This window comes from Hemiscyllium ocellatum, chromosome 35 (genome assembly GCF_020745735.1).
Source record: "Hemiscyllium ocellatum isolate sHemOce1 chromosome 35, sHemOce1.pat.X.cur, whole genome shotgun sequence".
NCBI lineage: Eukaryota > Metazoa > Chordata > Chondrichthyes > Orectolobiformes > Hemiscylliidae > Hemiscyllium > Hemiscyllium ocellatum.
The window spans coordinates 14,084,203-14,110,399 of NC_083435.1; the positions used below are offsets into that span (position 1 = coordinate 14,084,203).

The window sequence follows — 26,197 nt, forward strand, 5'->3', positions numbered from 1 at the left end:
CCAGAACCAAACGGCCGTATACTTAAACCATGAGCCAGACCATTTTCGTCAGTGAAATACCCCACCCAGAGGGGGTGTGCAAATCAGGACCTCTTGGAGAATGTAAGCATTCATCAATTGAGATCAATCAATTTTTTTATTTGCTGGCGGAAGCCAGTATCCCGTCAGCAAGTCACCCTTTATTTCCTTGTGTACAGTACACTGGCTGGGGCCAACCAGCTCAAAGTCAGTCCCTGAAGTCAGGAGACTCTGAGTTCCCTGTTTATATATCTTTTGAGGAAATTCTAAATGCACTTGTTTTTCTTTTCTTCCTTTTTTTGGTTATATATTTTTCTAAATTCCCCCTTTATGTTGGTCAGCCTAGGGTCTCTGATTGACTCAGGTTAAGAAACCCAACCAAGCATCTCATAGTCAATATGATCCACCTGGTTCCAATCGCTACACTGGCCGAGGCTAAACCTAACAGTAAACCAAGGAGGATATAGATGCAGAATGTTAAAATAGGATCAGCCAACATCCAATGGAGTGGTAGAGTGGACTTGAGGATCTGAGTGCCACCTCCCCCATCATCCTGTGCATAAAGCAATATTGTGGCAAATGGGCTAAAACATAAAAGTTTAATCTTTGACAATGAACAACTAAGGCACACGTGAACATTTCTTGTAAACAATCCCACATACAAGTGATGAAAATTCAGCAAACTACAACTCGGTCCTTCTTAAAATATAACGTTTGTCTGGCTGGTACATTTTATTCCTCCAGTCCCATAAAGCAACAACATTTTTGAGAGAGATATCAGTGATCAGTGCATCGTGGAGAATTGCTGCCTGACTGACAGTATGCACCTGGTTTAGCTCAGTTGACCAAAACTCGAAAGCCACGTAGTGGGGTGACACACACCCTGCAAAACTGACCTGGGAATCAGCAGGAATTAAAGGCGAACCTCTGGAAGGCAAATTCCATAAGAAAAACGGGAGAGGTTTTAAAATAGTTTTGTTTCCTTTTCTATTTCCAAATCGATGTGTTTTAAATTAAGTGTTGGACTGGGGAAAGTCTCACAGTCAAGAAGAATGGCAGAATCGGTTGAGTCAGAACCCGTTTGCCTTCCGATTGGCCATGTGAAAGCAGGCAATGAGATGTTGGCTGAGATGTTGGGAAGAGGCGAGCAACAGCGGTGGGGCGGTCAGAAACTGCCGTGTTTTAATCTCCCACAGTGGAGTTGGCAGCACCAAGCTCCGCCAGAACTGAAACGCCACATGTTGCCACAGGTTGCTGGCAGGTTTCAGTCAGATGTTTCCCTGATGAAAGTCCAGTGCTGTCGCCTGTCCATAGGGTCACACAACACCATCTTCACAAAGTTGCCCCTCACAGACAGGCACAGGCCCACCGCAGGACTCAGGATCATTCCACCCTGGGTTGAAAACAAACAAGAGCTCTCGGTCAGTTGGACTTCAGGGTCCATTCTTGCATATCATCTCTGCACCCTCTGTGAAGGGAATGAGGAGTCACTTACAGCACAGAAGGAAGCCATTTGGCCTACTGAGTCTATGCTTGCTCTCTCTGAGTCAATTCAAATATCCTCCTGTTTGGTTCTCATTGGCGCTTTCCTTTCAATGAGCATCCAATTTGGAAATCGTTGATCAGCCCTGCTTCCACCACACTGACTTTTTAAACTTTATTTCTTTAGTTTTCAACTTTTATGCTAAGATGACTGCAGTGCTGAACTTTCAAAGTTATTTCTTTATTTTTCTACTTATGTAACTAAGATTTTGGACCTACAAGTACACCATGTGTGGCAACACTGTACACATTTCGCTGTATTCTTGCACTCTGTAGTTGAGTACATGAGACAATGGAACTGAAGTCTAAATCTAAATCGTGGGACATGAGCTCCAGACCATTATCATTCATTGCGTTTTAATACAGACACTTTGTATTCCAAGCCGAAGAGCTTAAATCCCTGTCTCATAAGTCATTCGACCATCAGTTAATAAGAATTATCTTTCCTGCTTACCATATCCAATGTGTCATCATCTTGTGCACCTCTGTCACTCTGAGCAGAAAAGCTCCAGCCCACCCCTAAGCTAAAATCTCCCATCCCTGCAACAATTTGGGCAAATCTGCTCAGCACCCACCCTAAAGTATGTAATGCCTTCACATCCTTTCTAAAGTGTAGTGTCATGTTCTAGCACCACTCTTTCTGCCCTGGATGAAACTTACTGGTAAGGAGGAAAAAGGAATTCTGTTCTCTCCAAACAGTTCTGGCACCACTCAGTCACATCTTGGCGCATCTGTGTCTTAACTCCATTACCTGCCTGAATTCAACAATCCTTTAGTAGGCTTACCTGACAAAATTATATCTGCCTCCATTTTGAAAATGTCAAATAACTCCCACACCCAACATTTTCAGGGGGCAGAGTCCAAGATTAGGTTAGATTAGATTCCCTCCAGTGTGGAAACAGGCCCTTCAGCCCAGCAAGCCCACACCGACCCACTGAAGAGTAACCCACCCAGACCCATTTCCCTCTGACTAATGCACCTAACACTATGGGCAATTTAGCATGGCCAATTCACCTAACCTGCACATCTTTGGACTGTGGGAGGAAATCTTCTAGGAGAAAGTGAGGGCTGCAGATGCTGGAGATCAGAGCTGAAAATGTGTTGCTGGAAAAGCGCAGTAGATCAGGTAGCATCCAAGGAGCAGGATAGGGGAGGGGGTGGAAATATATCCCTGGTGGTGGAGTCTGTTTGGAGGTGGCGGAAATGACGATGGATGATACGATGTATATGGAGGTTGGTGGGGTGATAGGTGAGGAGCAGTGGGGTTCTGTCCTGGTGGCGATTGGAGGGGCGGGAAGTGGAGGAGGTGCGGTAGAAACCATCGGTGATCACGTCTGGGGGAAATTGCGGTCTTTGAAGAAGGAGGCCATCTGGGTTGTTCGGTATTGGAACTGGTCCTCCTGGGAGCAGTCCAACCAACCCAACCACCTGTGGCTCAACACTTCAACTCCCCCTCCCACTCCACCAAGGACTGTGGGAGGAAACCGGAGCACCCAGAGGAAACCCACACAGACACGGGGAGAATGTGCAAACTCCACAGTCGGCCAAAGCTGGAATCGAACCCGGGACCCTGGCACTGTGAGGCAGCAGTGCCAACCACTGAGCCACCATGCCACCCTGTGTTCATCCTCTTTTACGTAGTGAAGACAGAAGGAGGCTACAAAAAGTTTGAAAGGTTAAGTAAGCTGGCAAAAGGAGCATAATGTAGATAAAATTATCCATTTTGGCAAGAGGAATGAAAAGAAGCATATTATCTCAATGGAAAGACAGTCCAGTGCTCTGAGATGCAGAGAGATCTGGGTGTCCTACTGCATGAATTGCAAATAGTTAGTACACAGGTCCAGCAAGTAATTAGTAAAGCTAGTAGAATGCTATCATTAATTGTGAGCAGGCTTGAGTATACAAAACTAGGAACGTTATCCTTCAGTTATGCAGGGCACTTGTAAAAATGCATCTGCAATAAAGTTCACAGTGTTGGTCAACTCATAAGGAAAGCAGTTCCAAGAAGGTTTATCAGACTAACAACTGGAATTGGTAGATTGTCTAATGAGGAAAAGTTGGAGACGCTGTGCTTATATCAGAAAAATAAGAAGGAGACAATTACACATTTAGAAGGATGTATTAATAGGAAAGGTTGAAAGGGATGTGGGCCAAATACTGGCAAATAGGACTAGCTAAGTTTAGGATGTCTGGTTGACATGGATGAGTTGGACTGAAGGGTCTGCTTATGTGCTGTACAAATCTACAACTTGATCGAAACATATAATATCCTAACGAGTCTTGACAGGAGAGATGTGGAGAGGATGATTCCTCTTGCAGGAGAATTAAGGACAAGGGTCACTGTTTAAAATGTAGTCACCCATTCAAAACAGAGATGAAGCCAAACTATTTCTCACAGAAAGCCATCAGTCTCATTCTGAAAAAGGCAGTGGAAGGAAAGACTTTGAATATTTTTAAGACAGTGGTGGATAGCTTCTTGGTAAGAGAGGGGGGTGCTGGAAATGTGTTGCTGGTTAAAGCACAGCAGGTTAGGCAGCATCTCAGGAATAGGGAATTCGACGTTTCGAGCATAAGCCCTTCATCGGGAATGAGAGAGAGTAGCCAAGCAGGCTAAGATAAAAGGTAGGGAGGAGGGACTTGGGGGAGGGGCGATGGAGGTGGGATAGGTGAAAGGAGGTCAAGGTGAGGGTGATAGGCCGGAGTGGGGTGGGGGCGGAGAGGTCAGTAAGGAGATTGCAGGTTAGGAGGGCGGTGCTGCTGAGGAAGGAGATGTGGCTGTGGTAACGAGTCTGTTTGAGAACGTGGCTGAAGAGTTTCTGTGCAGAGGAGATGACCTGGGGGGTGCAGTGAGAGAGAGACTCACTGAAATCAAGGAGAGGGAGTGAAAGGTTATCAGGGATAGGTGGGAACGTGGATTAGAGGTTACAAGCAGACCAGCCAAGACCCCAGTCCCCAGAGACGGACAGTATCTGATCCACTGCCCTGACAAATCCCCAATCTCCAGTCCCTGGAACACAAAAGAACAGTGTCTGACCACAGGATGGCCCAGTCCAAATGTCCCTAATGCTCTACACTCCCCAGCCCCTCACCTTGACTGCTGGACGTGGGATGAGGGTAAAAGCTTTAATACTGTGTTTGATCATGGAGTGGGTTTCTGGAATCTGTTTGCAGATCGAAAGACCACCCAAACTGTCACGGACCTCCTGCGTTATCTCTGCCGGCTGTTTCCCACTTCCCAGACAGTTCACACTCACCGGTTTGATTCGGAACTTCTGGGCCGACGGGACATGGCCGACCCGTCGGTCGGCAGCACACTTGACCAGCAGCACCACGGTAATCCCAGCATGCAGGCAGAGCGGGCGAGAGGAGTCAGCGAGGATCTCACCGCGGAATGTGTACTCAAAATACTGTGGGGGCAGTCAGAGACCAGAGAGAGGAGGTGAGCAGGGTGGGAACCACTTCGCGATCCCATTGTTGTGTTCTCCTGAAAGAGTGCAAAACCTTTACAGCCAGGGTGAGTCCTGTTTGAAGAGAGTTTGCTGTTGTAAATTAAGGAACACGGCAGCCAATTTGCACACAGGAAGCTCCCACAGACAGCAATCAGCAGATAACCTGTTTGTACTTTAACCATCTGAGTAAGGAATAAGCATTGTCCAAAGCCTTGGGAGCAGTCTCGGTCCTTCCCACTTTTACATGGGAGTGGATGGAGCTTTGCGGCATGTCCTGTCCATACGGGGATTTCCGATAGTTCTCCCTCAGTAAGGTCAGACTCACACCTTGCAGGCATTGTCTGAGCTGAGGTGTCACCTCTTCTTATAAAATCTTTAATTATTAGATTAGATTACTTACAGTATGGAAACAGGCCCTTCGGCCCAAGAAGTCCACACCGACCCACCGAAGCAGATACCACCCAGACCCATACTCCTACATTTACCCCTTCACCTAACACTACAGGCAATTTAGCATGGCCAATTCATCTAACCTGCACAATTTTTGGATTGTGGGAGGAAACCCACACAGACACGGGGAGAATGTGCAAACTCCACACAGAGAGTCGCCTGAGGCAGGAATTGAACCCGGGTCTCTGGTGCTGTGAGGCAGCAGTGCTAACCACTGTGCCACCATGCCGCCCACAATTATCTTGAGAATGCGACTTAAAAGAAGTTCTGGGATTTACATATTAAAGAACTGAAACCAGCAAAACCATTCTAAAAGATAGTGGGCGACATAGTGGCAGAGTGGTTAGCATAGTGGGTTCAATTCCCAGCTCAGGCGACTGACTGTGTGGAGTTTGCACATTCCCCCCGTGTCTGTGTGGGTTTTCTCCGGGTGCTCCGGTTTCCTTCCACAGTGCTAGTGTTAGGTGAAGGAGTAAATGTAGGGGAATGGGTCTGGGTGGGTTGCGCTTCGGCAGGTGAGTGTGGACTTGTTGGTAAGTAATCTAAAAAAAATGAAAGACTTATCTAGGTTTGTTCAATGTATCCTTGTAATCTTTTGCTTATAAATTCTGTCTCTTATGGCCCTGCTCCACAACCACCTGATGAAAGATCAGCGCTTTGAAAGCTAGTGCTTCCAAATAAACCTGCTGGACTATAATCTGGTGGTGTGTGATTTTTATCTTTGTACACCCCAGTCCAACACAGACACCTCCAAATCATTACTCCCTCAATAAAGTCAACCTGGATTGTGTGCTCGAGCTTCTCAGAAGGGGCCCTCACACCTCCAGATTCAGTTTTGAACTGAATGTTTAATGTTGAACTTTAACGCACTGCAGTATAACAGGCACGAATGGCAACGGTGGAACTCAAATCCACACCTCCTTAGAGACTGGAACCTTAATCCAGCGACGCAGACCGCTCATCCATTCTACCAGACGCAATCTTCTTATTCAAGAGCTGAGCAACTGCTAGTTATTGGTCACTATAAACAAGTGGGCAGTGTTGGCCGCTCAGCACTGTCTGTCGATTGGTCACTACAGAGAAGTGGGAAATGTTGGCCTCACAGCCACTCTGGTGATTGGTCACTACAGACAAGTGGGAAGTGTTGACCACACAGCCACTCTGGTGATTGGTCACTATAGGCAGGTGGGATGTGTTGACCACAATGCCACTCTGGTGATTGGTCATACAGACAGGTGGGATGTGTTGGCCACTCAGCAGCGTTTGGTGATTGGTCACTACAGACTACATCAAGAACCTTCCAGGCCGGCCGGTTCTGAAGAAGGGATGGTTGGGGAGCGGCTGATGGTGGCTAGAGTGTAACTGGGCAAGTGTCTAGACTTCCCCTGCTGGGAGCCTCCCACTGGCTTTGTTTACCTGATGCTCCTGGAGGCTGTAGCAGGGATTCATGAATACGGACCTTCTCGCTGGTCCAATGGTCAAGCAGAGTTGGTTCCCTCGGTTCATCAGCTGCAAGAGAATACACGTGACAGTGTTACAGATATCTGCAGGAAAGAGGTCCTGGTATGAAATCACACTGCAGACTTACAGTTGACTTGTCCTTATGCTGAAATATTGCACTATTCCTATAAGCTCCAGACTTAACATGCTCAAACTAACATGCAGTTAATCTCAAACTACCCAGGGTCTGAATCTCGAAGCCCTTGCAAGACTCCCAGACACTTAGCACAGCATATTATTTCCCTCAAGGTATGAAACTTATCCTTTCATTCCCTTTATTGTTCACAAGAAAGAATGTGCCACACTTTGTACAACAGCAGGTTTGTGTTTGTGTCTCTGGAGTGGGACTTGTACAAATACCTGACCGAGAGGGTACTCAGAAGGGCACTCAATAGGGCAGAAAATCAGCCTGGGAACAACCCCCGGGCTCTGTCCACCTTCTCAAGTAGGGATGCATGCAGTGATCTCCGCCAAAAACAATTCAACCCTTTGTAAGGTCTCCATTTTGAATCCTAATTCTGGTCGTCCTGTGGTATTTACCTCTGCTGGAACTCATGTTCTGCCAGCTCTGCCCATATGTGGCACACAGTAAGGAGCTGTTTGAGGTAGTTTCTTTGTCTATACTGTGCCTAGGGCCTGACTAATGATCAGTGATACAGGACAGATCCTTGATGAACCCAAACAGAAGGGGCACTCATCTTTGCTAACAAGATGTCACAAAATACAATGAGTGCAACTTGCATTGCTCGTCGGGCTTAATTACTAAGGACTTTCAGGAGTTGTAGGGAGTACATTTGTTCCCTAAGGTACTCAGGTAGAATTCCTGTCTCTACCCAAAGATTGTGTGTGTGCTACATCACTAGATTGGGTGGAGCTAATGCCATTTTAACACTGACCCTTTCAGAATCATTGAATTCTGGATTAGTGGTGCTGGAAGAGCACAGCAGTTCAGGCAGCATCCGAGGAGCAGTAAAATCGACGTTTCAGGCAAAGGCCCTTCATCAGGAATACAGGCAGAGAGCCTGAAGGGTGGAGAGATAAGCTAGAGGAGGGTGGGGGTGGGGAGAAAGTAGCATAGAGTACAATGGGTGAGTGGGGGAGGGGATGAAGGTGAAAGGTCAGAGAGGAGAGGGTGGAGTGGATAGGTGGAAAAGGAGACAGGCAGGTAGGACAAGTCAGGACAAGTCATGAACCATTACCTTGTGCAACACATTCCTGTCTGCTTTCAATACAAACCTGTCACTATAGCCTTTATTGCCTCCTAGCTGAAAATGTGTTGCTGGAAAAGCGCAGCAGGTCAGGCAACATCCAAGGAGCAGGAGAATCGACGTTTCAGGCATGAGCCCTTCACATCGATTCTCCTGCTCCTTGGATGCTGCCTGAATTTCTGAAGAAGGGCTCATGCCTGAAACATCGATTCCCCTGTTCCTTGGATGCTGCATGACCTGCTGCGCTTTTCCAGCAACACATTTTCAGCTCTGATCTCCAGCATCTGCAGTCCTCACGTCCTCCTTTGTTGCCTCCTAGACTTGAATACTCCAAAGCACTACCTCACGGCCAACCACGTTCCGTCCCTTCTATAGACATTTAACTCCTCTCAAATTCTGCTGCCCCCTTTATCCCAACTCACCAAGATCCCTGCTCCTCCCTCAACTACTGCGCCCACTGGTCCTACCCAGGCTTCTGTTCAGACAACTCTGAATTTCCTATCCTTGTTTTCAATTCCCTCTGCGACCTCAGCTCCCTTCGTGATTCTATAAATTCCTCCGGTCGCAAATCCCTCCAAAATTCCCGTGGTGTCCTCAGTCTGGCCCCCTCTCTGACCCTGATTACGGTTGCTCCACTATTCCCGGGCATCTCTACAGCTGCTAAGACCTAGACTCTGAAACTTGAACTCTAAACTTTGTCACCTTCCTGTCGTTCCCTGAAATCTCTCTGAATGGTGAAGCAGGACTGATGGGCTGAATGCCAACTTCTGCTCCTACTAGTTCTGGTTTTATGAAGCCTGTAGTTTTGACATGGTATTGGGGGGTCACCTGTTTGAATATCCACCTTGTGGCTCAGTGTCACTTCTTATGCTGTTGGGACATTTTGCGACATTAAAGGGGCTACATGAATGCAAGTTGTTGTTTTGAACTGACACAGTGAGCTTCCACAAACCATGCTGCAGCGGTTTCCAACATTCAGGAGTTAACGATCCTGTGACAGTCAACTCACTAATAGGTTCGTTGTCTTGTAGATGGCTGGTATGAATAGCTCAGGGTAGATGTTGTTGAGGTACCAGGTGAAATCCTTGCAACGCAGCCTCTCTCTGATCCGTTTCCTCTCAGATACGTCACCAAACAAACCCTGAGAGAGAGAGAGAGAGAGAGAGATCACAGATTACTGTCCTTTACTCCACTATGACCTTCAGCGTCTCCTCCCTCATGCCCAAGATGCGGATATCCTTTCCGAAATGGCATTCCGTGATCTCCACAGGAGACCGTACTTGGTCCCACTAAGTCTTCACCTTAGGTTCCTTGGCTGTCTGCTCCTGGTTTACTATAATTTGCAATTGTTTCACCAAAAGTAAACAAAGAAACGCAACTGTTTTATTAATGACCTCCTGTTTCTCCTAGATTTGCCACTGCAATGTCCTGCACGCTCAACATACAAGATAGCTTGGCTGCAGCCCGTAGGAAGGAGGCCATTCAGCCCTTTGCTGTACTATTCACTGGAACGGTGTGCTAACTTGCCTGAGTTCCATCATTGCCCTAACCTTGGCTGATCCCAACTCTGTCCTGTTCAGCCCGTCTGCTTCCCACATTTTCTCCCCAGTGATCTTCACCCTGTCTGTATATCACACTGTTCCTTTGCCTTCATATACCTATCAAGATTCCCCAGAAATTCATCAACATTACTTGCTTCAGCTACTCCCTATGGTAGCCCTACTTCCAGGTGTTGTGAAGATGTGTCAATGGAAAGACTAACTTAGAATATCACTGATTGAATACCTTTGGCTTTTGAAGGTGTTATATCTTGGACTCTTTAAAAATAACAACCTCCAAAAACAAAGATAACACAGAAATAATGTATTTGTAAAGAACACAAGCAGCTGGATGGAGAAACCAACTCTGCAGAATTTTAGAGGGTCACACGGCTTAGTTTGTGGGTGAAAAAAGCTATTGGACTTCAACACAGATAATCAAACACATTTTCCCTCAGGAGCTTTGGGAAGTTTTGCTTTCTCCTCTGCTATGAAACTATTCTCATCAAAGTCTGCGAGATGATAGCCGACTGGAAAACCTTATCGCCTCACGTAGAAGATTCCTAAAAAAGATTATTCAAATTCTGCACCACTGTCTCCAGAGAGGTATTGAGCAAAATGCCATTGGCTACAGACATTTGGACAATTTGTGAATAATTCTCTATTTGGAATTGAACTTTACTTGGCCGAGGTTATGCTCAGTAGTCTATGTTTAGATTTTGCAGACATGATATTTTTTGTGTGTGTGTGTTTATTTGCTGTTTATATTTGCACAGTTTGAACCTTTTATTGATAATCCTCACATCTTTGTCTGAATAAATCTTGTTTGCAGTAAACCAGTTCTTTACTAGTTAGTAAAGGCACCCAGCTGATTAGTATCTGATGCTGAGCTCTATACAGGGTAAAACACAACTGGCAATATCACCTTCCTTTTAAATTCAAACTTTGTTGCGACCATTGGGGGAGTGGGGCAGGCTAAGAAATCAGTTCATCCCTATTACTCAGTCTTAAGATTAGATTCCCCACAGTGTGGAAACAAGCCCTTCGGCCCAACAAGTCCACACTGACCCGCCAAAGAGTAACCCACCCAGACCCATTTCCATCTGCCTAATGCACCTAACACTGTGGACAATGTAGCACAGCCAATCCACCCTAACCTGCACATCTTTGAACGGGGCGGGGGGTGAGCGGAGCACCCGGAGAAAATCCGCACAGACACGGGGAGAATGTGCAAACTCCACACAGACAGTCACCCGAGGCTGGGATCAAACCTGGGTCTCTGGCACTGTGAGAAAACAGTGCTAGCCACTGTGCCACCTCAACTAAGAGTATTTTTTCCTCCCCATCCATTATTAACTGCTCTCAAAATTCCTCTAAAGATGACCCTGAGTCCTCTCAGATTAGATTAGATTAGATTACTTACAGTGTGGAAACAGGCCCTTTGGCCCAACAAGTCCACACCGACGCACAACCCACCCCTACATTTACCCCTTGCCTTACACTATGGGCAATTTAGCATGGCCAATTCACCTAACCTGCACATCTTTGGAATGTGGGAGGAAACCGGAGCACCCGGAGGAAACCCACGCAGACAGGGGAGAACATGCAAACTCCACACAGTCAATCACCTGAGGTGGGAATTGAACCCGGGTCTCTGGCGCTGTGAGGCAGCAGTGCTAACCACTGTGCCACCGTAGTTTACGTCTTCCCCAGCCACGCCACAGCTCCCCGTGTGATTCTGACTTCTTCAGTGAAAGTCACCTTCTGCGCAATGTCTGCTGCTTCCTGGATCCGATGATAAAAGATGTTCTTGTACTCATCCATCCATACCTCAGCCACTCGCACCAGGTTGCGATACACGACCTGCACTCCATCTGGGAAGGTGTACGGAGTGTCGCTGCGAAACACGTGCCCCACGACAGAGCAGGGTACGATCTCAAGTTTCCCACCACACTGCCAGACCTGTGAATGAGCAGACATTTAGTCATGGTCAAGGTGAACAGGAAGTGTGAGGGTATTTGGTTAAAGTGGCCATCAGCATATTTGGGTCCGTTTTCGAAATGATCTTTGGGTGTTAGGTCTTTTAAGCTTCAGACAAGGAGATAAGGGATACATGATACATGAATACACAAATACCAGTGGCTAGTGAAGCATTTGACGCACTGCTTTTAATTTTGCAAAATTTACTAGATTCAGGGAAGGATCGATTCGATAGAAATAGCAAATGCAACCCTTTTACTCAAAAGAAAAGGATGGAGACAGAACGTGGGAAACAATAGGCGACTTATAGAAGATATTGGAAGCCATGTTAAAACGGGGCACTTAAAACATTATTATGAAGACGTGGGTATACTGTACCTTGAAGAGAGGTAGCAGAACTACGTGGCAGTACCAAGTGTTCTGAATAAGGCACCAATGTAACACTTGGTTGGAAGCTAGATTAGCTGGAATGCATGGAAACGACAAAACAGATTTGAATTGGGCCAATGAATTTAAATTATACCCCAAAAAATACCAAATTCCAATCACGTTTGACTTTAGTATATTGGCAATGACAGAATCCAATGCTTTGGGGGTCTAAGATAGGGGAAAATTGAACAGTTGGGAAGAGAACTGCCAAACCAATGACATCTGCAGACTGCCCAGAGAATAGTTCTCATATCGATGCGTGACCTGTGAAACATCTTCCCAAAGAAGAAAAGAAGATACAGGAAGGTCTAAATAAAAGATTCGACAGCTGGCTGGTTTTGAAAATTTGAATTTTTGGTAAATTTTAATCGGGGATTTTATTGGATGAGTATTGTAGAAGAGAAGAAAAAAGATAGGTTAGAAGAAGGAGTTGTAAATTGTTGTTAATTAGTTATTCTCTGTTATGCTTTAAGAAATAAAGTTGTTAATTTTTACTTTAAATAGTTCTTGGCCTCTCGAATTTTCCGATTATTGCACAAGATAAATCTTTTCTGTATTGATGGTGTAAATTAAGCAGGAGGGTTTAGCCATGTCAAATCTGGCAGAGTCATCATGGTTTTGTGAAAAAGAATGGAGTTTTGTTAAGGAAATAACATGTAACATAGATAAAGGGGAATCGGTGGATAGATTGTACTTAAGATTTCAAAAAAACGTTTAATGTGGTGTCACATTAAAGGTTACTGTTGAAAATAAAGACCCATCGTCTCAGGGATAATATATTGGCATAACAGAAGATTCACTGATGAACAGGAAACAGAAAGTGGATAATTTTCTGTCAGCAAGATGAAATAAATGATGTGCCACAGAGATCACTAATGGGTCTTCAACACTTTAAGAATTATATAAATAACTTGAACAAAGAGATCGAAGTTATGGTTTTTATTTTGCCAATATCAGACAGATAGGAAAGTAAATTATGAAGAGGACATAAGGTGGCTAAAAAGAGATATAGATTGATGAAGTGAGTGAGTGGGCAAAGACCTGAAAAATTAAGCATAATGTAGGAAAATGTGAAATTGTTCATTTGGGCAGGAAGAGTTATATTATCTAAATGGTGAGGGATTGCAGAGTATTGAAGTAGTGAGGTGTCTGAGTGTCCTGATGTGTGAATCACAAATGTTGACTATGTAAGTACTGCAGGTAATGAGGGAAGCAAATAGAATATTATCATTTATTGTTTGGGGTGTCGAATTCAGAAGTAGGGAATATTCAGAAGTACGCTTTGGTACTGATTTCCTCTGACTGCACCTTTCAAACCCACAGCCTCTACATCTAGAAGGACAGAGGCATGGGAACACCATCCAAGTTTCATTCCAACCGCACACCATCCTGACTTGGGAGTGCATTACCGTTCCTTCAGTATCACTGGGTCAAAAACATGGAACTCCTAATATTACTTTGGATGCTGCTTCGCTATAAGACCTCAGTATAAGCAATGGAGTGAATTTGAAAAGAAGTTACACGAGGCACTGGTGAGACCACATCTGGAATACTGTGTACAGTATCGTTCTTCTAAATTAAGGTGTGGGAGGATGCAAATGCATTGGGAGCAGTTATGGTTGTCTCGTGAGGAAAGGTTGGAAACGCTAGGCTCATCCGCTGTAGTTTAAGAGAGTAAGACAGGTGGACATGGAGATGATGTTCCCTCATGTGGGGGTATCTAGAACTAGGCGCTTTGAAACATCATCTCAAAATAAGAGGCGCCCATTTAAGACAGGGATGAAGACATTTCTTATGTTCACCGTGGACCTCCTCTTCAAAAGGCAATGGAAGCAGCATCTTTCAGTATTTTTAAGAAAGGTAGACAGGTTCTCGATAAGCAATGGGGGTGCTGAAAGGTTATCGGGGTGTTGCCTGGAATATGGAGTCACGATCTTACACGATAGTGAAGCTAGCTCAACGAGTGGCCTACTCATTCTCCTCATTCCTATAATTGTATCCCACATCACCGCGCAGAAACAGTTTCCTCATGCTGCCTTGAGATCATTATCTTAAGTCAGAGAGATGTACAGCACGTTAACAGACTCTTCGGTCCAACTCGTCCATACTGACCAGATATCCTAACCTAATCTAGTCCCACCTGCCAGCAGCCAGCCCATATCCCTCCAAACCCTTCCTATTCATATACCCATCTAGATGCCTTTTAAATGCTGTAATTATGCCAGCCTCCACCACACCCTCTGGCATCTCATTCCATACACATACCATCCTCTGTGTGAAAAAGTTGCCTCCTAGGTCCCTTTTAAATCTTTCCCCTCTCACCCTAAATCTATGCCCTCTTGTTCTGGACTCCCCCAACCCAGGGAAAAGACTTTGTTTATTTATCCTATCCATGCCCCTTGTGATTTTACAAACACCTATAAGGTCACCCCTTAGCCTCCAAAACTCCAGGGAAAACAGCCCCAGTCTGTTCAGCTTCTCCCTGTAGCTCAAATCCTCCAACCCTGACAACATCTTTGTAAACCTTTTCTGAACCCTTTCAAGTTTCACAACATCCTTCCGACAGGAAGGAGACCAGAACTGCACGCCATCTCCAAAAATGGCCTAACCAATGTTTTGTACAACTGCAACATAACCTCCCAACTCATGTACTCTGACCAATAAAGGAAAGCATACCAAATGCCTCCTTCACTATCCTATCTGCCTGCGACTCTATCTACTCTAGCTAGACCTATCCTGTGGTTTTGAGCAAAGTAAATCGTCCCTCAACCTTCTCTGCTCTGAGAGGAAATACAACCCAAGTCCTTCAACTCTGGAACTACTCTCCTCAATATTTTCTGCACCCTCACTAAAACTTGCACAATTCTCCTGAAGTGTGATCCAAGAACTGGACACATTAGTTCACTTTAGATTGAACTAGGGTTTTATAAAGGCTCATTGTGAGTTTCTTGCTTTTCTGTGCTGCCCAGGATTCTGTTTGCCTTTCCAACTGCCCTGCCACCTCCAATGATCTACGCACATAATGCTGTCAACTCCCTTGCTCCATTTAGAATCGCACCCTGTATTCTGTACTGCTTGTCTTGATCTTCCTTTCAAAAGGAATCACTTCACACTTTACTACATAAACTTAATCTGTCACATGTTCGCCAGTTCCACCCGCCTGCCTTTATCTTAGCGTCATAGTCATACTGATCCAACCAGTCCGTGCCAAACATAATTCGAAACTAAACTAGTCCAACCTGCCTGCTCCTGGCCCATATCCCTCCAAACCTTTCCTATTCATGTACTTATCTCAGTGACTTTTAAACATTGTAACAGTGCCCGCATCCACCACTTCTCCGGGAAGTTTGTTCCACAGGTGATCCACCCTCTGTGCAAAAGATTTACCCCTCATGTCTTTTTTTAAAATCTCTCTCTTTTCACCTTAAAAATGTGACCCATTGTCTTGAAATCCTACACTTGCAGCACCTGCTGCACTCCAGTGAAAAAGTCCCGGCCTTTATCTGTAACTCAAATCTTCCATACCTGGCAACATCCTGATAAATCTCTTCAGAACCCTCTCCAGCTTAACAATATCCTTTCTATAACAGGGCAACCAGAACTGGACACAGTATTCCAGAAGATGCCTCACCAATATCCTGTATAACTTGAACATGACTTTCCAATTCCCATTCTCAAAGGATAGAGCAATGAAGGCAAACGTGCTAAATACCTTTTGAGCCACCTTGTCTATATGTGACGCAAACTTCAAAGAATCATGTACCTGAATGTCCAGGTCCCTCTGTTCTACAACACTATCCAAGCCCTGACTATTAATTATATAAATCCTGCCCTGTTGTTGTACCAAAAATCTTGAAGTCTGATGAATATCTTCCTCTCAGTTCTCAATAATTTGAAGCTTTGAGCCATCTGCAAATTTTGAGAATGTGTCCTGTACACCCAAGTCTTTGCTTATTATAATAATACATCAGGAAGAGAAGAGGCGAGAGCCAGAAATATTTACAGACGCCATTGCACAGCTCACAGGCAGTCAATGGTGAGGGTGAAGGAATTCAGGGATGTACAAGAGACTAGAGTTGGAAGTAGTGTAGCTATGGAGAAGGTTACAGAGATAGGGGAGGTGAGGGCATGGAAGGATTTGAAAGCAAGAAAGTAATTTTTAAAGGTTTGGGACCAGGCACCAATATAAGTCAGCGAATACAAGGTCACTTTAAGTATCTAATGCTAATCAGCGTCATGAGATTCCACCACGTTCACTTCCCACATGTTTGAGCAATGTTGTGAGATGACACAGTGGTGTTAATTTTATCTTATTTACAGAGGCTTACGTTACCCGGAAAGACAGCTCCAAGTTTTCTCCACCCCATATCTCCAATTGGGGATCATAGGTCCCAATGTGTTCAAAGTAGGCTTTAGAAACAGCAAAAAGTCCGCCAGAGATTACTGGTGTCCTGCAAAATAAAAAGCAATAAAATTTTGCGTACCTGATTGATGAACCTCAATTTGTGTCAAACTATTTTGTTCTACAGTTTAACAAAGCCATTCAAAACCAACAAATAAAAAACAAAGAACTGCACATGCTGGAAATCACAAATAAAAGAGGGTTCTGAAAATGGACCACTGGACCCGAAACATTAATTCTGCTTTCTCTCCACAGAGGCTGCCAGGCCTGCTGTGTTTCTCCAGCAATTTCTGATTTTATTTCTATTCAGAGTCATAGAGAAGTACAGCACAGAAACAGACCCTTAGGTTCAACTCGTCCATGCCCAACATATATCGTAAATTAATCTAGTCCCAACTGCCAGCACTTGGCCCATATCCCTCTCAACCCTTCCTATTCATATACCCACCCAGATGTCTTTTAAATGCTGCAATTGTACCAGCCTCCACCACTTCCTCCCACACACACACACACACCACCCTATGCAGGAAAGAATTGTCCCTTTTATATCTTTCCCCTCTCATCCTAAACCCATGCCCTCTAATTCTGGACTCCCACAAACCGGGGAACAGATCTTGTATATTTACCCTATCCATAACCCTCATCAGTTTATAAACCTCGATAAGGTCACCCCTCAGCCTCTGACGGTCCAGGGAAAACAGTCCCAGCCTATTCAGCCTCCCCCTGCAGCTCAAACCCTTCAACCCTGGCAACATCCTTGTAAATCTTTTCTGAACCCTTTCAGGTTTCACAGCACCCTGACGATAGGAGGGAGACCATGCTGGATGAAGAACAAATCCTGGACATCAGGGAGAACTCTCCTGACTCTTCTTCAAAACAGCAGTTTTCTTTCATGAGCACAGCGGGAAAGGGGCACCCCTGACTGTGCAGCACTCCCTCTTTCACGTATTGAAGGGGTCAGCTCAAATTACGGGGTTGAATGCCTGAGGTGGGAGCTGGAACTTTCTGACTCCAAAGCCGCAGCGTGCCACAGACAGAGAAGCTCCCGTGGAGTTGCTCTGACGCATCAGCCGAAGGTACGGGCTCGAGACCGGGACCTCTGTCTGCGAATGAATGAAAAAAAACACAAACCGGACAAGGGGTGAAAAATGAGAGAGGGTTGAGACCCCCCGCTCCCCCCACGCCAGTCGCCGCTGACCTGAAAGGGAAGCTCTCATCCTTCCTGGCATCGTTCTCGTACGCGGGCAGCTCCTCCCAGTTGAAGGACAGTGACCAGTCGAAGGTGCCACGGGAGTGGTTGCGCTCGTCCGGAGACGGTTTCTCCACCTCAAACGTGTGCAGGTTGATGGAGGTGATCTGTGGGCTGACCACCACCTGCTGCAGCTTCACAATTCGGGCCAGCAAGGGCTCCAGCCAGCCGTCGAAACATTCGCCTACAGGGAGGAGGGAAAGGCACACTCAGCGGCTCTGACACGGGACAACACGGGACGGTGGAAGAAGCTCCCCCTCCCAGTACCATACCATCCTGGTACCTCACACTGCCCCCAAACCTGAAACACTCACCATCTCGACAGGGTTGGGGACACAAATCGCGGGCCCCTGTGTAGCTCCTTGCCCAAGCCCCCCCGACTGAAGCATGACGTCCCCTGCCCGGTACTGAAGGGTACCTCGGGCCACTGGATATGTTTACCGAATCCCGATTTGGGTGACACAGTGGCTCAGTGGTTAGCACTGCTGCCTCACATCGCCAGGGACCCAGGTTAGATTCTGCCCTCAGGCGACTGTCTGTGTCTCTGCACGTTCTCCCCGTGTCTACTTGGGTTTCCTCCCACGGTCCAGAGATGTGCAGATTGGGTGGATTGCCTATGCTAAGTTGCCCAGAGCATGCAGGCTGGGTGGATTAACCATGGGAAGTGCAGAGTTACAGCGATAGGGTGGAAGGGTGGGTCTGGGCGGGATGCTCTTCAGAGGGTCAATGTGCACTCGACGGGGCCAAATGGTCTGTTTCAATATTGTGGTGACTCTTTGATTTACCCCATTGTATCCTGGTACCTCACCTTGATTCCTCACAATACCTCAGCCGTAACTCCATACCCTCACAGTACCTTGGCCTGTCCCCGATTCCTTACCCACATTTCATTGACTTCCTGACATCTTGCCCTCTGAGCACCTCTCCCATGATTCCTCAGTCTCCCAATACCTCGCCCTTCTAGTATAATGTCCACATTACACCCCTTCCCCTTCCATTTTCTAGTGCAGGGGCGTTTCACATTTTCACAAGAGGGGCCGCATTTCATTCCTATACCTCAGGCGCTTTCAGGCACGGGGCAGCTTTCTGAAAAATTTGGCATCTTGCTATCAGTCAAAAACAATGTGCATTTTTATGAACAAATGAGCAGACCAATTAATGAGTTTACTTTCTGTTCACTCCATTGAGCACCAGTCTGTGAGATATTTGCTGTGCGCTTGCTTGCACGAGTCTACCCATACATGATGTTGGGTTTTGTGGATTGATTAAATGAGAGATGCACCAACCTCCTGTACCCCAGCAAGAATCAAACGTGCAGACTGCGCGCGGGTTCAATAAATTTTGAACGGAATTTGCAACAATTTGTTTGTCCTACTCTCAGTGAGCATCAGCCATCAATGAAGACAACGCTAAGATACTGGCAATGTGCCTTTTCTACAGGATCGAAGGGTCTGTTTCCATGCTGTACATCTCTGTGATTCTGAGATAGCAACCAGAGAGCCCGGCGAGTTTGTTTAATTTCAAGATCGGTTGAAAAATGGCCTCTCTTTTACAGCGTTCCATAATTGGGAATGCTGCCTGCAGTAAGCTGTTTGATTCTAAACAACAAGACAGCAGTCCAGTGCATTCAACTGAGAAATGGCCTGTGAATCATGGAATCTCTATAGTGTGGAGGCAGGCCATTCAGTCCATCGAGTCCAAACTGACCCACCAAAGAGCCACCCACCCCTGTAACCTTGCATTTCCGATGGGTAACAGAGTTAGCCTGCACACCCTCAGACACTATGGCCAATCTCCCACGGTCAATCCAGCATATCTACGGATAGTGGTAGGATGCGGGTGCACCCGGAGAAAACCCACGCAGACAGTGGCCCAAGGGTGGAATCAAACCGGGGTCCCTGGAGGTGTGAGGCAGCAATGCTAACCACTGTGCTGCCCAATTGCAACTTTAACACTTCCCAGCCTCTGTGTGCTTCAATGACAATCGTTAATCAAACAACAGAGGGGAGAAAATCATAAATTAATTACATAGAAGATGCACTTAGGGAAGGGGCATACTCCCCCATTGAGGTAAAATCCTCTAACACATAAAGTGAGTCAAGAACGAATTATGGGTGGGCATTTAGCACATTTTTTGTTCACCCATGTGACCAAATCCAATAGGAAGAGGCTGTCGGGCTGGTGATTGACAGACCAACAGTATAGCTGGCCATTGCAATAATGGCCAATATTCCTTTTAAGCTTCATGGCCACACAGCCGCTGGGACAGTCTGTGAATGCCACTCGGTATGTGAATACATTGACTTCCTTTTCTGGAAGCTGTTGCTAAAGCACAGATCTCGGCCAGTCCTCATAGCAGCTGGAAAAATTATAGAGGTTTATAAAATCATGAGGGACATGGAATAGGATAAATAGACAAGGTCTTTTCCCTGGGGTGCAGGAGTCCAGAACTAGAGGGCATAGGTTTAGGGTGAGAGGGGAAAGATATAAAAGAGACCTAAGAGGCAACTTTTTCACGCAGAGGGTGGCATTTGTATAGGATGAGCTGCCAGAGGAAGTGATGGAGACTAGTACAATTACAACATTGAAAAGGTATCTGGATGGATATATGAATAGGAAGGGTTTAGAGGGATATAGGTCAGGTGCTGGCAAATGGGGCTAGATTAATTTAGGATATCTGATTGGCATGGACGGGTTGGACCGGAGGGTCTGTTTCTGTGCTGTGCAACTCTATGATTCTCTGAAAGGGTGAGGGATCAGGGAAAAGGCCAAAAACCGTGGATAAGGTTACAGGGGTGTCGGGTGAACAGAAGGAAAGCACAAGCCTTTGTACTTACAGTGCGAGTCGAGGAAGGCCAGGACCTCTCCTGTCGCTACGGAGCTCCCCAGCAATCTGGCAGATACTAATCCTTTCCTCTTCAGCTGTCTGACCACCTTAACCCTCGGGAGATCCTTGATGTAACTGTCTAGCTGTTCCTTCAGGTAGACTGCAAGCAAGAACGTGGTGCCTTTAGACTTGACAACTCTGACTAAACGCACCCCTGGGGATTTGTGCCCAACCCCAACATACCGTCTCCCCAAACCCAGACACACTTTGGCTGTTGGTCACCTTGGGTTGCCCATCCTCCCCACTGAACCAACACTCCCACACCAACCCGAAAATGGCTGCACGGTTTGTTAACCAACCGGGAGACACTCAACTGAACAGCCATTTTGCCCCCTCTCGGTTGGTGAGCGATACAGACAAAGAATCCGCATTTGTGAAGCGCTTTTCATTACGTCAGGACATCCCGAAGCAATTCACACAGACAATGAGTAGCTTTTGAACTGGAGTCACTGTTGCAGGCTAAGTGAGACTGCAGCCAATTCACACAGCGTGAACAGCAACAGGATATGTGAGCAGATCCTCCATTTTACAGAAGGATAATGGTTGGGCAGAACACCGCAGAGAAACCTTCAGCACACGACAGTGGCCGCGGAATCTCTGACACCCACCGTGAGGTGGCAGACATGGCCTTGGGATAACATATCATTGGAAAGATGGCTCCTCTGATGAGGCAGCACACCCTCAGGCCTGCACTGAACACAGAATTTGTTCCACTCAAGTCATTGAACTCAAGAGCTTCTGAATCAGAGTGCACCCACTCAGCCACCGCACCCTTTTCCAGCAAAAATCAGGGAGAGCTTTTAGAGTCTGGGGTCCTTGGGTGGTTTTTTTCATCATCCTCTAAACTAAACAGAAACAGACCCTTCCACCCAACCTGTTCATGCTGACCAAATATCCTAATCTAATCAGGTCCAATTGCCAGCACTTGGCCCATACCCTTCTAAACCCTTCCAATTCATATACCCATCCAGCTGCCTTTTAAATGATGTTATGGACTAATTTGCAATCAACACCTCGGGTCAGAATCTGGTGCAACCCTCAGCTAAAAGGATTCAACGAACCAGCAGAAGTTCAGCATATAAATAGTGAGGTGGCAAGAGCAGGTCAGAGGTGAGGAATACTGCAGCAAGTAACTCACCTCGTACTCCCCAAAGCCTGTCATGGTACAAGTCAGGAATGTGCTGGAATACTCCCATGGGTTGGGTGCAGCTCCAACAACACTCAAGAAGCTTAGCACCATCCATGACGAAGCAACCCCCTTGATTAGCACCACCTCCACAAACATCCACTCCCTCCACCACCGATGCTCAGGAGCAGCAGAGACTACTATCTCCAAGTTATCTCCAAGACAGCACCTTCCAATTCCACGACCACTTCCATCTAGATGGACAAGGGCAGCAGATTACACGGGAACACCACCCTACGTGCAAGTTACCCCCCAAGTCACTCACCATCCTGACTTGGAAATGTATCTGTTTCTTTACTGTCGCTGGATCAAACTTCTGGAATTCCCTCCCTAACCGTATTGTAGGTCCACAGACTGCGGCGGTTCAAGAAAGCTGCTCCCCATCACCTTCTCAAATACAATAAGGAGGGACTGTCCCGGCCAGTGACACCCACTCCCCACAAGTAAATAAAAGGGATCAGAGGAGATGGCAGGCTGTTCTGCAGTGGCATCCTTTTCCAGGAAAGGAAACATCTCCAAACACTAACCTGGAATCAGTACGTGATCCATCTTCAAACTGTGATACCTGTTATACCTTTCTGATCTGCTCCTCTTGTTATTAAACCTGGTGGTGTATTTAACCAGTTGAGAAATCTGTGCCTCTGTGACCTCCAGTCTCAATTATCCCAGTGTTCTCCTAACAACCTCACAGTTACCATGAACCCCATCTCAACTAAAACTCTGCTGCCCGGATTCCAACTCACACTAGGTCCAGTTTCCTTCTGTTACCCAACCTATGTTAGCTACCAGTACAGCAATGACTTATGATTCGGAGATGCTGGTGTTGGACTGGTGTGTACAAAGTTAAAAATCACACAACACCAGGTTATAGTCCAACAGGTTTAATTGGAAGCACTAGCTTTCAAAGTGCTGCTCCTTCATTCTAGCGTTTCCAATTAAACCTGTTGGACTCTCACCTGGTGTTGTGTGATTTTTAGCAATGACTTAAACATATCATTCTCATGCTTTCACAGAAATCCCTCCAAGACCTTAACTGTTTCTCTCTCACTGTAATCTCCACTCAGCCTGCAACCGTCTGAGGTATCCTTCAATTCTGACTGCTCCAGCATCCATGACTTTAATCGCTCCGCCTGGAAGCCATGCCTGGAAATAAGGTCTGAAATTCCCTCCCTAAACATCTCTACCTCTCTCTCTCCTTTGTAAAACCCCGATGAGACCCTTGGTCGCCTGTCCCAGAATCTCCCTCACGTACGGCTCTGCATCAAAAACCGCTTGGTGTTCCTACTGTGAATGGCCGCGGGATGTTTCCACAGGTTCAGAGGCGCTACAGTAATGCACACGTTTCTGAGGGATGGGTTTGATCTCAAAGCGATACTAAAAAGCCATTGTATTCTGACCTTCAGTGCTGGCATCATCCACAAGAATCACTTCCCTCAGAACCAGGGCGGGGACTGTGTAGAGAACGCTGTGCACAGTCCGCAGCAATGTAGTCCAGGCCTCATTATGGAAGGCAATGATGACACTAGTGGGCGGCAGGGGAGGGCAACGCTTGAACCTTTGACTGATACACCTGGGGCGGGTGGTAAAGAAACAGAACTTGGTCAAGAAGTCAGAGAGTCTCTCACTTCTCCCTTTCACCATCAGTTAATTAGATTTCCTCAAACTTACGAATGCCACTGAGGGCATGCCACCTTTAAATTCTTTTCCAAGCTGCAGAACATCATGTAATTATCCCTTGAGCTTTGGGTCTCCATTCAGATTTCCCCAATAGACTTGTGATCAGAGGATCTGGGAGTTCTCATGTGTATTGAGTGCTGCAAATAATTGGGAAGATAATTTGCCAAATGACACATTGGCCCACATTGTGAGAATTCAACAGCAAGGATCTTTAGCTAAATTGCATAGGGCTTTGGTGAGACCACGCTGGAGTACAATGTGCAATCATAAGGCTCCCGACTGTCCTTACTTCAAAGAGGGTATAGCTAAGGTTCACAAGATGATTCAGAGAGCTGTCTGCAAGATTCTCTGACATTTAGAAGAAGGAATTCATATTCCAAAGGGTCATGTTAAACATGAAACAGATTAGAATACAAGTTCGATATGAAGGATATTATTAAGCTGGAGAGGTTTCAGAAAAGATTTACCCAGCAGAACTGGTGGGTTTGAGTTATAATCAGAGGCTGTTTAGGGTGGGACTTTTTTCACTGGAGGTTAGGAGGTCGAGGGATGACGTCACTAAGATTTATAAAATCATGAGAGGCATAGATAGGGTGAATTCCAGATGTCTTTTCCCTCGGTTGGGGGATTTCAAGACTACGGAACATTTTTAAGGTGAGAAGAGAAAGTTTTCGGATGACACCAAAATTGGAAGTGTAGTGGACAGCAAAGAAGCACATTGGTTAGGCCACTGTTGGAATATTGTGTGCAATTCTGTTCTCCCTCCTATAGGATGTTGTGAAATCTAAAAGAGTTTAGAGAAGATTTACAGGGATGTTGCCAGGGTTGGAAGGTTTGAGCTATAATGAGAGGCTGAATAGGCAAGGGCTGTTTTCCCTGGAGTGTCGGAGGCTGGGGTGCGACCTTAGAGAGGTTTATAAAATCATGAGGAGCATTGACAGGGCGAATAGACAAGGTCTTTTCTCTGGGATGGGTGAGTCCAGAACTAGAAAGACCAGGTTTAGGGTGAAAGATTTAAAAGGGACCTAAGGAGCAACTTTTTTCACGCAGAGGGTGGTGCAGGTATGGAATGAGCTGTCAGAAGAAGTAGTGGAGGTTGGTACAAATACAACATTTAAGAGTCATCCGGGTAGATATATGCATAGGAAGGGTTTAGAGGGATATGGGCCAAGTGCTGGCAAATGGGACTACATTAATTTAGGACATCTGGGCAGCATTTGGACCGAAGGGTGTGTTTCATGCTGCACATCTCTGTGACTCTATGAGAAAAATTTTAAAAAGGCACGAGAGAGGCAACTTCTTTACACAGACAGCAGTTCGTGCGTGGAATGAACTTCCGGAGGACAGTACAGTTGCAATGTTTAAAGACATTTGGATAAGTACGTGAATAAAAAATCTTTGCTGGGGATATGAGCCAGGTGGGACGACAGGTCGTTCTGCTATAATGCACGTTTCATCAGCGTGAACTGGCTCCAACACGACTGACGAATTGTGGACATTGTTTGGATAATGCGAATACTGAACGGGCGTAGCCATTCTCTATTTGTGATCTACTAGAGCGTGATTTTCTGTAGCGGTTTTCCATAGTGTGATTTTTCTGTAGCACGAGGTCGCAGGGGAACACAGGTGTCACATTGTAGCAGAGCAACCTGTTTTTTAGGTTTGGGATCATGGTTGGCATGGACGAGTTGGACCAAAGAGTCTGTTTTCATGCTGTATGACTCTATGATTCAGAGTAAGGGCCATGACTCACAGAATGGGGTGAAAAGTGGAGAGCAAAAATAACACAATACAATGAATGACAGCATCTGGGAGTGGTTTTGCATCGGGAAAGGATTATGTCTAGGAGATGGATCCTCCATCTGTAGAAGGGGGAGATTTTGTAAGCATATAATCCTGACAGGCAGCAAAATCCATTTATATTTAACTGGAAGTGGGTGGCGGGCATTAACTGCTGATTCAATTGAGACCTTAACAATACTGACATTGACATTGCTGAGCTACCCAGCACCCCCTTCCAACTTTGGCTGGCAACTGCCCAGGCACAGGGACATTTCCACCCACCCACCCACCGTCCAATGCCAATGCAGGTCCTTACTCTGGAGGTCTGGGGTCAGGTCCCAGTCCGCGGTGTATCGAGATCCTGTCGCTGACAAAGACGTTGAAGCCGTGCTTCTGGAAACCAATGGACCGTTCGGTCGCCTCCTTGAAGCTGAGGCCGTCCAGCACCAGACCATCTCCCTGGGCACCCGGCATTCCCAGGTCCTCCTGGCGCCGCCCCACAACAGGCCCTAGCTCCACCTTGGAGTAGTACCCGGGTTGGCAGCGCCGGTCGACGCTGGCTGGTCTTCTGCTGGGTGCCTTGGGAAGGATGAAGCTGGTGCCCACCTGTGACTCTTCCTTTGACCACTCTGTCGCGGCCATTTTGGATAGACAGTACGCCAGAAACAGGACGAGGGCACAGGTGGTCAGAACCACCGCAAACTTCTGAAGTGAAACTACTTTCACTCGCCAAGCCATTCCTTCCTGAGTGACATAAAAAAACAAACCAGTGTCAGAATTAACCACTTGGTGCATTTTGCTTTTCGAAAAAGAAATTTCCTGGCCCAATCTGAGGGAGCCATTGAATTTGCATGTATAAATATTATGTAATTATTACTGTTGTGCAGCAGGACCTCCCAT

At 46.2% G+C, this 26,197-nt stretch overlaps 1 protein-coding gene across 1 annotated transcript in view; it reads right to left on the reverse strand.

Moving 5' to 3' along the window:
- Positions 1-649: 649 nt before the first annotated feature.
- LOC132832691 (polypeptide N-acetylgalactosaminyltransferase 3-like) overlaps positions 650-26,197 on the reverse strand; it is a 35,364-nt gene continuing 9,816 nt past the window's right edge. The window contains exons 2-11 of the mRNA XM_060850782.1: positions 25,614-26,041; positions 23,236-23,408; positions 20,603-20,752; positions 17,715-17,949; positions 16,448-16,565; positions 11,467-11,667; positions 9,177-9,308; positions 6,876-6,968; positions 4,815-4,967; positions 650-1,411 (exon numbers count right to left, since the gene is read on the reverse strand). Coding sequence (XP_060706765.1) covers positions 1,283-1,411; positions 4,815-4,967; positions 6,876-6,968; positions 9,177-9,308; positions 11,467-11,667; positions 16,448-16,565; positions 17,715-17,949; positions 20,603-20,752; positions 23,236-23,408; positions 25,614-26,035 — 1,806 coding nt within the window. The 5' untranslated portion in view covers positions 26,036-26,041 and the 3' untranslated portion in view covers positions 650-1,282. The remainder of the gene's footprint in view (positions 1,412-4,814; positions 4,968-6,875; positions 6,969-9,176; positions 9,309-11,466; positions 11,668-16,447; positions 16,566-17,714; positions 17,950-20,602; positions 20,753-23,235; positions 23,409-25,613; positions 26,042-26,197) is intronic.